Source organism: Sebastes fasciatus, chromosome 22 (assembly GCF_043250625.1).
Source record: "Sebastes fasciatus isolate fSebFas1 chromosome 22, fSebFas1.pri, whole genome shotgun sequence".
NCBI classification, from domain to species: domain Eukaryota; kingdom Metazoa; phylum Chordata; class Actinopteri; order Perciformes; family Sebastidae; genus Sebastes; species Sebastes fasciatus.
The window spans coordinates 8,021,648-8,037,386 of record NC_133816.1 but is presented as its reverse complement, the minus strand read 5'-3'; the positions used below and the strand labels follow the sequence as shown (position 1 = coordinate 8,037,386).

The 15,739-nt window shown below is 40.9% G+C and overlaps 1 protein-coding gene across 2 annotated transcripts in view; it reads left to right on the top strand.

Annotated features, from left to right (window-relative positions):
- The window catches only part of LOC141760538 (glucosidase 2 subunit beta-like), a 138,577-nt gene that overhangs the window by 108,017 nt on the left and 14,821 nt on the right, over window positions 1-15,739 (top strand). The window contains exon 13 of one of the 2 annotated variants that reach the window (XM_074623412.1): window positions 7,332-7,403. The exons of the other annotated variant lie outside the window; for it this stretch is intronic. Coding sequence (XP_074479513.1) covers window positions 7,332-7,403 — 72 coding nt within the window. The remainder of the gene's footprint in view (window positions 1-7,331; window positions 7,404-15,739) is intronic. 2 annotated transcript variants of the gene reach the window in all.

Sequence of the window (15,739 nt, the reverse complement as noted above, 5' to 3'; positions counted from 1 at the left end):
TTGCTTTAGCACATTTTTCATGTGATCCACAAGGTGTTTCTACAAGATATTAGGAGTCGTTATGGTCTGACCTTTTTACTATTTACTAAATCAGCAGCATTGATAATATACATAATAACATCACATATTAGTGAATGCGTGCGGTAAAAATGCAGGGTATGTATTTCTTATTGAAAGATGATAATATCAACAACATGAAGGTAACTGAATAGATAAATACAGCTAGCTCGAGTATAACCTCTTATGCAACGTTGATACTGTTATTTAAACCCAAGGTTGCCTTATGTTATCAAGATGAACAGTGTTGGCTTTCCTTAAAGTTTGTTGCAAAACAATTAACCACGTCACTTTATATTGCTGAGTCACCTTTGACCTGCAGCATGCCAGCCGTGTGTACACAGTGTTACCTGTAAATTAGCCAGTGTTGGCGTTGCTGCAGTTTGCAGTGTCACCCTCAGTGAACTCCACCCACGCCATCACATAGCAGTCTAGTGGGAGACGGGCTTAATTGCCGTCTCTCTCCCTCTCTTGACTGGATCTCAGTAGACTGAGGAATAAATATGCTTATAATTTTTTTCTGGTATATAACCCCAGTGAGTACCTGTTGGGTGACTGTGTCAGATCTGTAATTAACAATGGCCTGTTAAATACAACAGAGTTTTGGCCTTTATTGGTATCTGTTATAGTAGCATTTAGAGCTGTCCCCTCTTAGCCGACTAAGATTCCTTTAGTTGATTAGTCATTTCTTATGCTTTTTTGTGCTGAATGATTTATTTCCAAGAAACGTATGAGCACATCTCTGGTGAACACAATATACAAAGTGGTGCTTTTGTGTGATTCTTTGGAGAATCTCAGTTTTGCAGATCTGTCGATTAAATCAACTAATTAAGTAGTCAACAAAATCGTAGTATTAGTGGACTAACAATTTCTTCGGTTCAGGACAGCCTTAGTAACATTGTACTTGGTTAAAACCGAGTATATGGCTGCACCGTGTCAGTCTGTGAATTTGTGGCTAAATTGTTATACAAATAGTCAGTGGTCATGTCTATAATGTTAAATCCAGCGGTACATGTCTACCAGGTCCGGCGAGGACACGAGGAGATGCGCTGCTCCACTCAACTGGCCGTTCAAGCGGTGACGTACCCGATCGTGGAATGCACCTGATTGGTCCCTGGTTTCCTGATCGCCGTTTCAAACATGAAACAACATGGCGGCCCACTCGTAAATTTTCTGTTATTCCGTCTAAACAATCGACCAAAATCTACTTCTGAAAACATTTTAAGAGAGAAATAGGCTATGCCACTGCTGAATCTCGTTTCATTTTAGAACTAGATCGCCTAGTTTCAAAGCTTGGTCCAAGTTTCGTGAATAGAATAGAATAGAATAGAATAGAATAGAATAGAATAGAATATATCTTTGTCATTGTACAAGTAAAACTAAATTTAAATGCAATCCTTAAAAAGTGCAAGAAACATAAAGCCGGACGAGTCGCGCTGAACGGACTCATTTGCATACAGTGCCCGCCTTTTCATTTTGAAAGAGCAACGGCCAATGAGGAAACTCCAACACTCAGCTGACCAATCGTGTAACTTCATCACTCAGTCAGTCACTCAGTGACAGAGTTTTGCGTCTGTAGGGCTGGCCCTCTGCAGTCCAGCCGAAATAACCAGGAGTCAGACTGTTATGAAGAGTTTAAACAAACATTTAAAATGATCCCTTCAAAGGACCACAAAGCTCAGATTTCTTCACTTTTTCTTACATCTTATGCTATACACTGTAAAACACGGATTTATTACCATTTGCCTCTATAATTGGAAAGAATTCGATTTAGAACTATTTGCTCCAGAAATCAACAGATTTTTTAGGGAACTGAACCTGCAGTCTGATCTAGTGAAGCGTGAAATACTGCCTGAGGGGCTAAGTGGTTGCATCTAAGATATTTATTCTGTAACGGTGTACCTTCAGGCCCCAGAACACCTGCCAAAGATTGACACGTTGGTACCAACTTATTATGGCTAACGTCAGAGCTGAATTGTCACACAGTGACAGGTCGAATATGGAGTACAGAAAGAGACACCGTGTGGAGTTCAGGACCCGAATGGGAGGATCACTTTTGTCATTTTATGATCTGCTGCTCATCATAGCCTTCTAATTATTGTCAAAGGTTTGATCGGTGACCCACCAAGTTTTTTGTCTTATCCTTTGTATCCGCCGCCCAGTGTCCCCCTTGCTGCATGTCATCATCTGTCATATTCGCGGCCTGTTGAGGCGGTGATTCATATGCACGGCGTCACCACCAGCACAGTCTGATTCCCTCCCACTCTCTTTTCCACACTTTTCTTTCTTTTTTATCCTTCTGCCTTCCCCTTTCCTCCGTCTTTGCCTTTGTTCTCCTGGCTGTTTCTTAGCCTTATATTTCCATCGCTGTCAGTCTCGTCTCCTCAAAGCCTTTGTCACCGCCCGTCCATCTCTCAGGATATTTTCTCCTTCGTGTCACACTGTGCTCATTTGCTAAGGATAGCCGGGGACAGTTTGTATAAATGTGCCTGTTTGACCTTTCTGCTGTGTCCCATTTATGTAACGCAGACGGCAGAATGTGAAGTGTCTGTCTCGGAGACAGACAGCTAATCAACCTGCACCTGCGTCCGCATGTTGGGCTCGGCATTTTCTAATCTCTCCTAACTTTTTTAAAAAAAAAATTATTTTTAAATATACTCGGAGACACATTTTCTGTGTTGCCTTTCCCGCTTTTGTTTTCTCACAAGCTGCCACATGGAGGCGAGCATCCAAGGTCAGATCGCAGTGCCCTCACTCATAAATAGCCGTGCTTTTTGTGTGTGCAGTGCTGGCGTGTCAGCGAAAGTGGGCAGGGATGGATGGCTTTGCCTTGAGGGTAAGAGAGAGGTTGATAGAGAGGGGGAAGTGAGGTACAGACATACAGGGGTACTCTTATGGGACTCATTTGATTGCTTTTTTTTACTGCGTTACCCCTTTTCTATCCCCCCCTTCCTCTGCTCACTATACCTCTGTCTATCAGGTGCCATATGTTTCTGGGCTCAGATGAGGATGTTTGTTGTTTCTGAAATACCTGCTGTACAAACTTAATGAATCTCATCGCTATAGAGCCAGTGTCAAGAGGGAATTCTGATTTATATATTTGAATATTCATTTATTTAGCATGTATGGCACACATCACATTTTATTTGCACTTTTAAAGGTAACCCCTTTTTGAGGAATTGTTTTACATTTTACAATTTTGGACCAAAACATTGATTAGTTTCAAATTCTTGTACCATGCAGCCGTTATGTAAGGTCTCAATTGGTCCTTCAGGTGTGTGTGTGTGTGTCCTGCTAACTTGTCATATGTTGTTGGAGGGAGCTGAGGGTGTTGAGTGTCCCTGAAGAGGTCAAGGATTGCTGTGAAGAAACCTTTAACTGATTCTTGGCTCTTCTTATGTCCTGAAGAGAGGAGTAAAACCATGTTAGCAGCTCTGAGAGGCTGTACTTTTAAGCACAGTGTTGCTTTTAGCCAAATGGTAATGCCAGCATGCTCACAATGACAATGCTAACATGCTAACTAGGGATGTAACGATCTGGATCAGTATATCTATTCAACGTTGGTGTCACCAATTCCATCTCAGTGCATCTCCTTCCTATAGAGCCCAGTAATAACATTGTCAAATCATATTTTAGTTGCTTTTTGTGCGTTGATGTAAATGGAACTGATCGTGTTAAACGGGCCTATGATATCGTCTCATATCGATCGCAGGTCCCTGAATTGAATTGAATCGAATCAAAATCGTATCATGGCAGATTTTGTGATATCAGCAAATATCGTATCGTTGTCCAAAGAATCAATAAAATATTGTATCATGATGAAACTTGTGATTTACACCCCTAATGTTGACCGGGTATAATGTTTACCGTATTCACAAACTTGTTCTGTCTTGTCAGAGGACCAACGAAGACATAATAGTTCATTCTGTCTGGACCATGAATGTCGGTACCAATCATGACAATCCAACCAATGGTTGTTGAGACATTTCCCTCAAAACCACAAATGCGGCTTGGATCCCAGGGGATCACCAAAGTCATTAGGATTCATCCTCTAGGGACCATGTATATATGTATAAGCATGTTTTTTGCCAATCCATCAAGTAGATGTTCAGATATTTCACTGGATAAGTTAAAACTTATCGCAGTTGGTGCTACAGAAAACATCAGGGGGTCACCAAAGTCAGTGGGATTTATCCTATTTGTTGAGATATTTCAGTCTGGTGATGGACCGACCGACAGTCCTTGTAATATCCAACATCATAGCACTACTTTGAAAGGGCACATAAACCGAGATGACGCATCTCTTTGCAATGAAATGAAGTGTTGACTGAGTTAATCTTTGCTCTAACTATTATTTAAAAATCAAGGGCTTTTGAGAATCGATAGAGTATCACAAAACATAATATCACGATTCTCAATACGCTCAATATTTTCTTACACCCCTACCAACCGGCATTGCTGCTAACGTGGCTGCAAAGTATATAGTTTAAGAATAAACTAATAGAATACAAATAAATAAGAAAAACAACCCAGGAGGAACCTTGCTGCACTGTGTCAAATTTCTTAGAGGGGCAATGGATTCTCAATAGGCTTAGTCATGGTGAGACACATTTAATTCTACTCCGAGCTGTACTGCTTACTCTGCAGTCAAAACAGATGCTTCTGTTATTTTTTTCCCCTCGCCCTTATAATGTGGCGGATGGGGGGAAGGGCCATCCCCGTTGAAACGTACAGTAGACATGAAAGGATAAATGCCTACAGTAAATGAAAGTCTCTGAGATGAGGCGCATTTAATGCACTCCGCAAACACGCGCATGAGCAAAAGAAGTCGGGCCGCCAATCACTTACCTCTCTCTCCCACTATCCCCCTTTCTCTGATGTTCATCATTTTCTTTTCTTTCATCTTGCTTTTCTCTCGTACAGCTTTTGATCCCCCCCCCTCCGCACTTCCCGGCCCACGTCTACTTACGCCGCAGCCATATTTTCCCCTCCACCCTACACTTTCTTTCTCACTCACTCATTCACTCTATCTCTCGTTGTGGTTGTCTGGGCATCCTCTGCTCTTTCATAACAGTCAGTGTAATGGTTCAAATGTCAAGGAAAAAAAGCCTGTCTGCCTTTCCCCCCGTCGGTTTCACCATCAAGGTCTTTGATCAGTTTGTTACTGGAGCTAGTGGTCGTGCCTCTACTCTCCAGCACTATCCCCAGCAAGCACATTAGCGCTGGTCTAGACTAATTGCTAACTCCTTTAGACTCCTCTTTGCCTAATAGAAGAGCTATGGGTGGCCGGATAACTGGTAGCTCCTTGTCAATGTTCTGTCCCAGTAGGTAGCCACTAAGCCCAGACAGAGTGTCGTTGCTTAATAATTCTGGTTAGTAAACCACTGCTTTGGTACTTGACTTGTCTTCACCATGGTTTGCTTGTCTGCAGAGTAAGTTTTGTTTGTCATAGAGCCGTACTTTTGAGGCCTTTTTTTGTGTGTTTTTGGCCAACGGTCAACGGAAGCACAGCATTGACATACTATCACCTTAAAAAGTGTTTGGCTAATGCATTTGCAAACCGTTTCCTTATATACTGTACATGCCCATTCATTTGGAGTTTTTGTTTCTGGCCACCTGGCAAATATTTATCCATTATTCACTTTATCTCTATTTTGGTCTCCACCAACTCTCATGGAATCTTTAGCCGCTAAATGCTCCACAATGTTCACCAGCTAGATGCTAACTTTGTCTCTTTGCTGTATGGTGCTGAGGAATTAGCATAAAATTATAAAGCCAAAGCTTGTTCACCAAAAAATAACACTTAAAAAGTTCAAAAGAATTCAAGTTGCAGGCAGTAAAACCAAACCATTGAGCTGTAAGATGCTAAAGAGCTCCTTAGAGCTGAGAGGCACTGCTAATCTTTGTGGGTTTGTCACTACCAGCGATGCATTTCACATTACATATTGTTAAATAAAAATATTGCATAGGGCAGTTTTAATATACATACATAGCGTTTTTGACATTGATCGCTTATAGGGTAAACATTTTTTTCAACCTGGACCCTACTTTCCCGTGTTTTTTGTATCTAAGTGACTTTTTGAAATTGGTCCAGTATTGAGGGAGAACGCTGTAACCGGCAGCCGTGAAGCAAGAAATAAAACGGTTCTCCTTACCTTTGGCAAGATCCGGTCTGTTTGTTATTGTGTCCAAGTCCTGCTGAAGGTCTCGTTGTGAAATGTGAATATCGGGCAGCAACAGGTCCCACTCTTCAAAGCATTTTTTCCTCTGTGGACATAGTCACATCGCCCACAGGAACACCACCAGTCTCCCGAGCTTCGCGGCCTTGCAGCAGCTGGTTCACCCTCCCCTACCTGTTGCCTCTCTCTCTCTCTCTCTCTCTCTCTCTCTCTCCTCGTCGCCACTTCAAATTGTAGGAGCTTTTCATCCGTATACTCTGGCTCAAATAAATACGGGCAGCAATCGAATTCAAAGACATCATCCACATTGTTGAAATTCTCTAAATATTCAGCCATGACATTGAAAATCTTTTAGATAACACAAAGCTACGCTTTCTGTACTCCAACACAACAAACTCTGCCGGGCAGGCACTCACATTTCCAACGTTGTCTTCCAGCAACACGTCACTGAGCGAGACTCTTTAAATCAGACACTCTTTGTGACTTTTTGTCAGACACTTTTAATAACAATCAGTGGCAAAAACAAGCTCTTTTAGTGGATGTAAATGTGCCAGCTTGCCCCAATCGGATTACATTGCAGCCTGTGAGCGTCTCGCTCAATCCTGGACCAATTTCAGAAATTGTTGTTCCTATTAGTCAGTTGGACACAAAACATGGGAAAATAGGATCCAGGTTGAAAAATACCGAAGTTACCCTTTAAATTTGGTTATTATGACTAAGATATGTATCAAGTTTGACATTTTACAAATAGAAAATAAACCCGACAGTGTTCCCTAGTGGGCAAACTTCCTAATGGCGACACTGTTTCTGAATGACATCAAACGTCTTTGGCATTTCTCTAGTGCAATTTTTCGATGCATTCCAGTAGATATATACACAATAACAACAATTCAATGCTGAACTAAAACCAGCTAATAATTTTGGCAAAGCTGATGTATATCAATCAAGCTGTAGTTTTTTGTCAAAGCCTGGGTAAAAGAGCAAGAAACAAAGCATGAAAAGAACTGTTGCGAGGTAAAGTAAAACCGCCATGGATTAATCTTTGTGTGCCAGTTTTCTCAATGTGGACATTATGCTTTCTTCTCCCCTCTGCAGGTATACTTATACCCTGTGCCCGTTCAATCAAGTCACACAAAAGAGCACTGCAGGAACAGAGGTCTCATTAGGGTAAGTACCTCAATCACCTCCTCTTTAATCTCCATGGTTACAATCCCAAACAAGGACCAGTGTCCCTATGTCGGGGACAGTGGAAATATAACAAATGCAAAACCTAATTTGAGGGAGCTTTACAACAATGTGGGTGCACTGTGTGCTGTGACATTTACAGTCTGTAGCAAGACACATTCACACATCTAATATGATGAAAAAAAAGGTTAACGCTTTTTCTAAAACAGCTTTCTAATATGCATAATAATTTTTAATTTTTCTTATTTATACTAATAAATTCACATGACAGCATTTTTCATTCCATGAGTGGAGCTGAAACAAATCCCACCACTGCACTCCTTTGAAAGCTCTTTAATCATTGTTGCAGTGCTCATATAAAGTTACCATAAGACCAATATTTGCGCCATTGATTTTTTTAAGATTGTTATTCAATCCCTGTTAGGCTTCATATGACCTTTAATCAATCGCTAACAGATCTCTATTATAGTTTTAATACCTTTTGATCAATGACAAACAGGGGGCGAGTTTCATATACTGCTGGGGTTGCATTTCCTCGGCCTCGAAGGGTTTCAATTTCATCTAAAGGATTACGCTCTGGCCTTTTACCGTCCCCTTGGGATTGGCTGTCGCCCGCTGGACATTGGTGTGTATCAAAATGCCCATGTGCTGTGAAAGATGCCACTCCGTCCCCATAGAAACGGACCTTTGGTTGTCACAAGACGTTCAATTTTTTTCATTCTTTTACTGCGTTTGAAACAACGGCTGTCATTTAGCGGCCGAGTTTTTGCTGCTATTTTCACATCACGCCACCTTGTAATCGTAGTAACATCTCTGTCAAACAGATCAAGAAAAAAAAAGTGTATAAATCACGCCGAGGTTTTCCTTGTCTTTTTAACTTTTTCTCTTTGAATTTTTGATTTGAGGTGATAATTACGGGATGTCGCCTCGCTGTCCTTTTCCACTCTCTCATTAGCAGTGATCCGACTCTTTTATAGGGTGCAATTATTGAAACCATTCCATCGACATTGAAACCTCTGAGGAAAAAAAAAGCTTTTTATGATTCGCTGCAACTCCTCCCCAAAGAGGAGGACTCAATTGCAGGGCTGTTTTGGTTGTAACTGTAGGCTAACGACTTGTTTTTGCGAACAGACAATGCAAAGGGACAAATGACCACGGAAAATGTGCGACAAAATGTCAAAACATTTTGTCTCCTTTTTGAGATGTCACGCCATTAGGCTTCACTTGTCTTCTTTTTGGCAGCTGAAGCGAGACGTTAAAGATAATTCATTAGCAATTATCCCCTTTCTGCACATGTAGTTTTGCTTTCAGATGGCAAATTAATTGGAATCTAAAGCAGGGCTGTGTTGTTTTTTTTCTTCTTTTTTGCACCGCCACCTCCCACACTACCCACTCTCTTTTGGAGCGGAAAGTGCAATGCTTCACCAGGTTTTTAGCGCGGGAAAAGAGGAAGAACAGAATGCTAACTGTGAGTAATGTGACCCCAGCGCTTCTGCCTGCCTGTCACTCATGATGGTATGGAAGGGCAGAAGGACCAAACAGAACCAGTGGTCAAACACGTGTCGGACGAGTTGGTCACTCTGTTTGGAACGATAATCGCTGCCAAACAGAACTCGTGGGAGTGAATTAAAGTATATAAAATGTATATGTTTTCCCACATGAAATGTTTCAGATAGGACTGAACAGAAATATATTGTGGATGGGCATGTTCCTCCGAGAGGCTAGAAGGATGTTTGATTTATTTACCTCATCACGTTGATGGAAAAATAATGCTAGTTTGCGTTGGATCACATGCAAACACCTCATTGGTATTTTCTGGGTGTAGGCAGGTGGTGCGACACTATATGATGCACTATACTGCTTCCAGAGTAGTGAAGGTATATGTGGAATGGTTTTGGCGATGGAGGGGGAGGGGAGCTACATGAATCATAGCTCGCACGCTGGGAATAAAGTTCATTTTTTATCCAGACAGACCATCAGTCAGCCCTTGCAGGATATGGCTGGGCCTCCTGATATCAATCTGCATGGAGGCATCCTCCTTCTCCCCAGAGGGGGGCAAGGGTGGGGGGGGGGGGACGAGGGGAGTGCTTTGATTTAAACGGCAGCATTTATCACACCTGCTCCAGCATCCTAAAGGACAACCGTGTGAGAAAGTGTCGAGGGGAGAGAGAGAGAGAGAAAGAGAGAAGGTAGAAACAGCATTAACATGTGTGGTCTGTCAATGAAAGTGTGAAGCTGGAACTGTGACTGCTGCGGCGACGACATTGCTAATACTTGCTTGTACCATTACGGCTGATTTGGATTAGTTATGTTGCGTTTCCGCAGTATTAAATGGGTGGCGGGTTTGAATTTTGATTACGGCTCATGGCCAGCGCTCAGTTTGTGAAGTGTGTCAAGGCTCATAAAAGTTAAAATTGTTCCCTTAGCCCTAACCTTCCTTCATGCTTGGTTTTGCAGCATAGTTGGCGTTAGACCATTAACTTTACAAATGTTCTTAAGGAACAATAAATCAGCCTGGGAACACTTCCCTTTGTAGCCGCTTGCTCTTATACTGTGGCCACACACACACACACAGCCATCAAGATTTCATAAGGCACAGCAGTCATACTATATGCTCCCAATTATCTGTAAATGTAGATATTATACAACTCATATTCACCTCCTGAATTCCAATGTCCCCGTTTTTCCATTTAGCTTTTCTGCCTTTCGGTCTCAGCAGCTCAACCGCTTCCTGAAATGGCTATTGTAACAATAACATCAGCCGCGATAATGATAATAGAGTAGAAGAAAATGCTTGCATTGCGACAAACACCATCGCACTGTGACAGCGTCGTCCGTCTTCATAATGTCCCCGCTACTCACTCCCACCCAGGGCCGACATGGTGGGTGCAATGACAGGACAGCAAGCACGGGGTTTACTAAACGCAGTCCAGCTGAGAAAAGACGAACAAATACACACATGCAGTATGTAAATCGGTGATATGCGGAACAGGGTGTGTGCTGTTTGTTACCGTCTTGTGCTTTTATGAGCTTACAGCAACATAGCATTGACTTTACACTTCGTTTGAGGAAGAAATAACACACACACTGTACTTGCTAACAGAACATTGATCTCCCTTTGTCACTAGCATGTCACATTCATTTCATGGTATTGATGTATTTTCTCTGCAATATCACAAAGGGAGTTTGTGTGTTAATAGTGATTGTAAATAATAACTAGTTGAAGCTCATCATGTTTGACTGTCAAAGGTTTCGATTCAACCCGGTGGTCATTTCTGAGTTGTGGTGTCGTTGAGAAAATATTCCTTTAGTGGGTAGTAATGGAGCAAATATGATTAAATAAAGTTATTTTTATAAAGCGGTCACTATATCCTGACAGTAGTGCATGAGACAGGTAATCTGAAATAAATCAGGTTCCTCTTCGTCCTCTGGTGCTCCTAATGGCATCTGCAAGGTTCACAGACCAGTGGAAAACAACCAATCAGAGCCGAGCTGGAGCCATGTATCTGAGCAGCTGTCAATCACTCGCGAACTCCGATCAAACGGTCAAACTAGGCAGCGCTGATCAAATATGAATCAATATTCTGTTACTGTAATGCCTATTTCTCGCCTCAAATGTTTTCAGAAACATCTTGTAGTGTAATGTTTAGCTGTAAAATTAGAAATGTTTTTGCCCTATGATGCCAAAAACATTCTGCCTACTGAAGCTTTAAGTGTCATTCAGATACGGTTGGTGAAAGTCTTCTTGAGACTACTGCTGTTCTTTATCATTGTAGTGTTGTTGTGTTCTACCGATGATATTTTTTACATTTTTCCCCTTGCCTAATTACACAATGTTGTGGTTTAAGAGTAATGCATTTGCAGTCCAGACGGCAATTTTCTAGCCGAGACTAAAAGGAATATATTGGTATTTTGGTAAATGCAGTTATTCATACTAATTAGTTTGATCTTTTTGTTTTTTGTTAATCTGTAAAAACAACAATTTGTGGTTTTACGAGGAACTATGTGCCACACTACTTTTTGGCCCAGGAGCAGTGACTTCCAGTCTTTTTGCTAATCTAATCTCCGATAACCACCACTTCACCCTAGCTCTATAATTAATCTTCTCATCTAACTGAAAATGAATTAGTGTATTTCACAAAACTTAACTATTTAATATTTTTTTTAAACATACTGTACAGTGTGTAGGACCTGGCGGCATCTATAGTGGTGAGGTTGCAGATTGCGTGTAGGAGAACTACAGTGGCTGCCGTGAAAAACCTGAATGTCCCTTTCTAGAGCCAGCGTTTGGTTTGTCCGTTCTGGGCTACTGTAGAAACATGGCGGCCGGCTCCGGGAAGAAGACCCTCTCCCTATGTAGATATAAACAGCTCATTTTAAGGTAACGGAAACACAACAATTCTTAGTGTCAGGTAGTTATACACTGAAAAAAACCCCCACTTATTAATATTATATTCCATTTCTGGCAATAGATCCCCCTTAAATGCTACACACTGTTCCTTTAAAGCAGTTATTGTTACGCTTCTTAGAGCTGACACTCTGCTAGTTTGTTTTCAGCTTAATATGACTCACTTTTAGAACATATTTTACTCAGATTTTCAGTCATTTCTGTCTAAATTTCTGGGCAAAATTATACTTTACACTTGCCAACTGAAACGTTACACAGGCAGGTACAGTAAAGTAAAGGACAGTCAACTGCATAAGTAGAGTGACATGGTGGTGTACACCCTCCCAAAGAGTCAAAACTAAAGAAGATATAAAAACTGCAAATATGTGTCTGTGACAACATGATAGAATGAAGAAACTCCGATATCGACTGCTGTTAATTATTATGCCCACAACCTGTCCTTTGACAAGGGTCTTAGTGCTCCGCCATGCAACCTACAGCTGATTGGTTGTTTTGGTAATTTATGGTGCTCATGGGTCAAAAGTCCAGGTAGTAAAAATAAAGGCTTTTATTCAACAAGGAGCCAAAGTAGCATTAAATATAAGAAAAAAAAAAGAAAAAAAAAGAACAGAGGAAAGTAAAGTGACTGCATTTTTTTGTTTTAAAAAATTAAAGTGAAACACTAACATCATAATAATAAACCACAGGAACATAATTGAATACATTAACATTATACCACTGTTGTAAAAATGGCAACCAAGCACAGAACAAAGTGAAATGTAGTTTCAAATTCTCATTGGCAGAAACACGGAGTGTGCAGTCAACTACAAACAAGAAACAGGTTCAAACCAAAGTGATACAACACAACACACCAGCAGCAGTTTTATTTTTTCCAGTTAGCAGTGAGCACCCTGTATATAACCTCCATTTTAATTTCTCTCAAATGACTCTAATGGCTTGAATACATGCAGCACCACAACTCACTATCAGTCTGATCCATTTAAGTTTTTAAAAACGCAAGTCCCCAGGAAGTACATTGTCAACATCCAGTAATTAGCTTAGCGTTCAAGCCATTTCCTGCTAACAACCACAACAACTATAAAAACAACTCTTTAAAGTGTGCCCCCACAGCAGCGCTTGGCCATAATAACCTTTCACCATGAGCAGAAGTGCATTTGAAATATTTATGTGGCCCCTTTCAGAGTTAGCTTAGGATAAACACATGGAAATAGCTCCAGCTGCAATGATATGGAACAGTCGGGACTCAGACGAGAACCAGAAGTTTGAACTCAGAAACCTCCAGTCTGTAGATTTAGCCAAATAACAGAAATATTTCTCGTTCCAGTGGAAACACATATAGAAATTATGAAAATGTGACCAGGCAAAACAAATATAGAAAAGATGCAACTTTTAAGAATAATAGCATCTTCATAAAATGAAGCATATTTTCCTCTAGACGGAGGCGGGTGGGATGAGTTAAATTTAGCTGCGGACGAAGAAGGGATCAGTTGAAGGGTCAGCCAATGAGTTTTTGTTTTGGGACTCCAGGGAAATCAGGCGGCCACGCAGTTGGGGTCACGGGGTCGGCGTGTGTCGCCCTTCAAAGTTCAAGGAGCTAGGCCTTTCTATTGTGCCGGGGTCAAACTGCTTTGCACTCGTCATCATCGGGAGCTCACGGAGAGAGAGAAAGAGGTGGTGCTGAAATTGTGCAGCGCCCGGGCGAGCAGCACGCTGTTTTTGACAGTCCAAGCTTGGAATACGCCCAACATCCAAAGCTGGATGGACAAAACAGGAATAATAACTCAAAGTTCAAGGTTTTTTATTTGTCATATGTCAATTCAAGCACAGCAGTCATTGGCAATGAAAATCTTTGGTCTCATGTTCTTCAACTTCATGTTCCTCAACTCTAAAATATGTATATATATATAAAAGGGGAAATCACACAGGTAAAAGCAAAGTGATGATTTAAGGCATAAAATAGTACAGTTAAAATTAATATAAACACAAGTAAATATAAAATAGTAATGTAAATGTAAATTTGAAATTTACTTGATGACAGTATTTCAGATGGGAAAACTGAAGGTAAACAGGATGTAGTATTTAGTATATGTACACAGAGGTGTAAACAGGAATGAAGTATGTACAGAGAAGTAATAAGTATGTATATTAGGGCTGTCCCGAATACCATTTTTTAGCTACAGTGAGAAATATTCGAAGGTATTCGAAGCTTCGTGGATCGGCGCGGCGCGGCAGGCGGACATGTTTTCTGTCTGTCTGTCTCCATCTACCCCGTTTCAGTACCCGGTACAGCGCCGTTGCCGCACTACTGTACTCTACACAGAACAAACAGCAATATCTGTCTGAGGTTAACGAATAATAATTAATGTTGGATATGAATAATGAATAATGTTGTGGGACTATTCCTTATTTCAGGGGCTATTTGGGGATTTATACATTATTATTACATACTTATAAAAAAAAAAAAAAAGATTAAAAAACCCTTTTTATTCAGATACAGATTTGGGGGTCGAAGATAATGGCAACGGTCAGGTCAGCCCTAATGTATGTATGTATGCATACATATATTAATATATATATACAGGGTAAAACAGTATGTAAAGTATATAAAGGTAAACTCTTAGACACAGCTGGGCGAATATGGATATACAAAACCATTAAAGAATAGTTGAAGACAGCAAAGGGAGGAAGATTCAGATTGTAAACTTTTAAAACAGGACAAGATTTATCCGAAGAAAGTTATAACTGTATGAATATTATGACTGATGCATATACATGGGCTGTAGAGGTAGGCACTGTGTTACTGAGTCAAGGGAGAAAAGAAAAAGGGTATTGTGAAACTTAAAAAAAAAAAAGGCTATTAGTGTTGTCAGTTCCTCCTGCAGGTTCATATCGCTCAGTATTCAAACCCACAGGTCTCCCTTGAACTGCTTTATTGAACAGTAGATTTTCAAACAGAAAACAGCGGAGAAGTGAGGTAGCCTAGCAACATTGAAACCACAGTGAATGACTGTGTATGCCCACTGCAAAAGGAGCCAGGCAGTTGAAATGACAGCACAGAGCAACCCCAGAGAGAGTGGGATGTGCTGGCCACCGTGGAAAATACAAATAGGTTGGCTGTTTGTAGCAGTGCACTGTAGACATACGCATGCTGTTTAGAGATCTGCTTTTTTTTTTTTTTGAGCTGAGTACAGACATAGCATAACAGCGTTTTCTCACACCTACTGCCGGGGCTCACTTTAAAACCAGCGCTATATAAGTGACCTTATATTGTTTTGCCACTTTAGATTTTTAGAAGACTTTATTGCCCCCAAAGGAGCAATTTGTATACAGCACAATGAACATAATGTAGAAACAATTAAAACAGAACTGAGACAACAACAAACGCTCGATGCTGTTCTTGAAACCCTCTAAATAAAAGAAGGAAAAATCCCCAGGTGCTGAGAGAAAGAGGTGCAGCGATGTGAATGCCTCCAGGCTGTCAACGTCCTTTGAGGGGCCTTAGCAAGAATGATCCAGCTGAGCAAATTTACTGGCGAGCGCCGAAGAGAGGAGACGCTACTCTGTGACCATGGTAATATGGAAATATGCTCATTTGATCAATAAGACTCAATTTCTCATGAGGGCGGCTGAAAAGCACAATGTCTTTTTTTTTTAAAAAAGGATTGAAGATCTGATGGAGAATATCTCATGTCCCCTTCTCCTTTTAAGATTAATTACTGTTCACTTGCAGTTTTCATGTATAAATAGGAGGAAAGCACTGTGGCTAATTATCTCGATAGGTGGCCATTTTATTGCACAGCAATCGCGAGGGAGCTGTAAGATTATTACTGTAAAACTACTCCAACACAAGCAGGTTACAAATGAGCACAAAGAAAATTGAGCGTCCGTCTGAGATTGAATCAGGAGAATG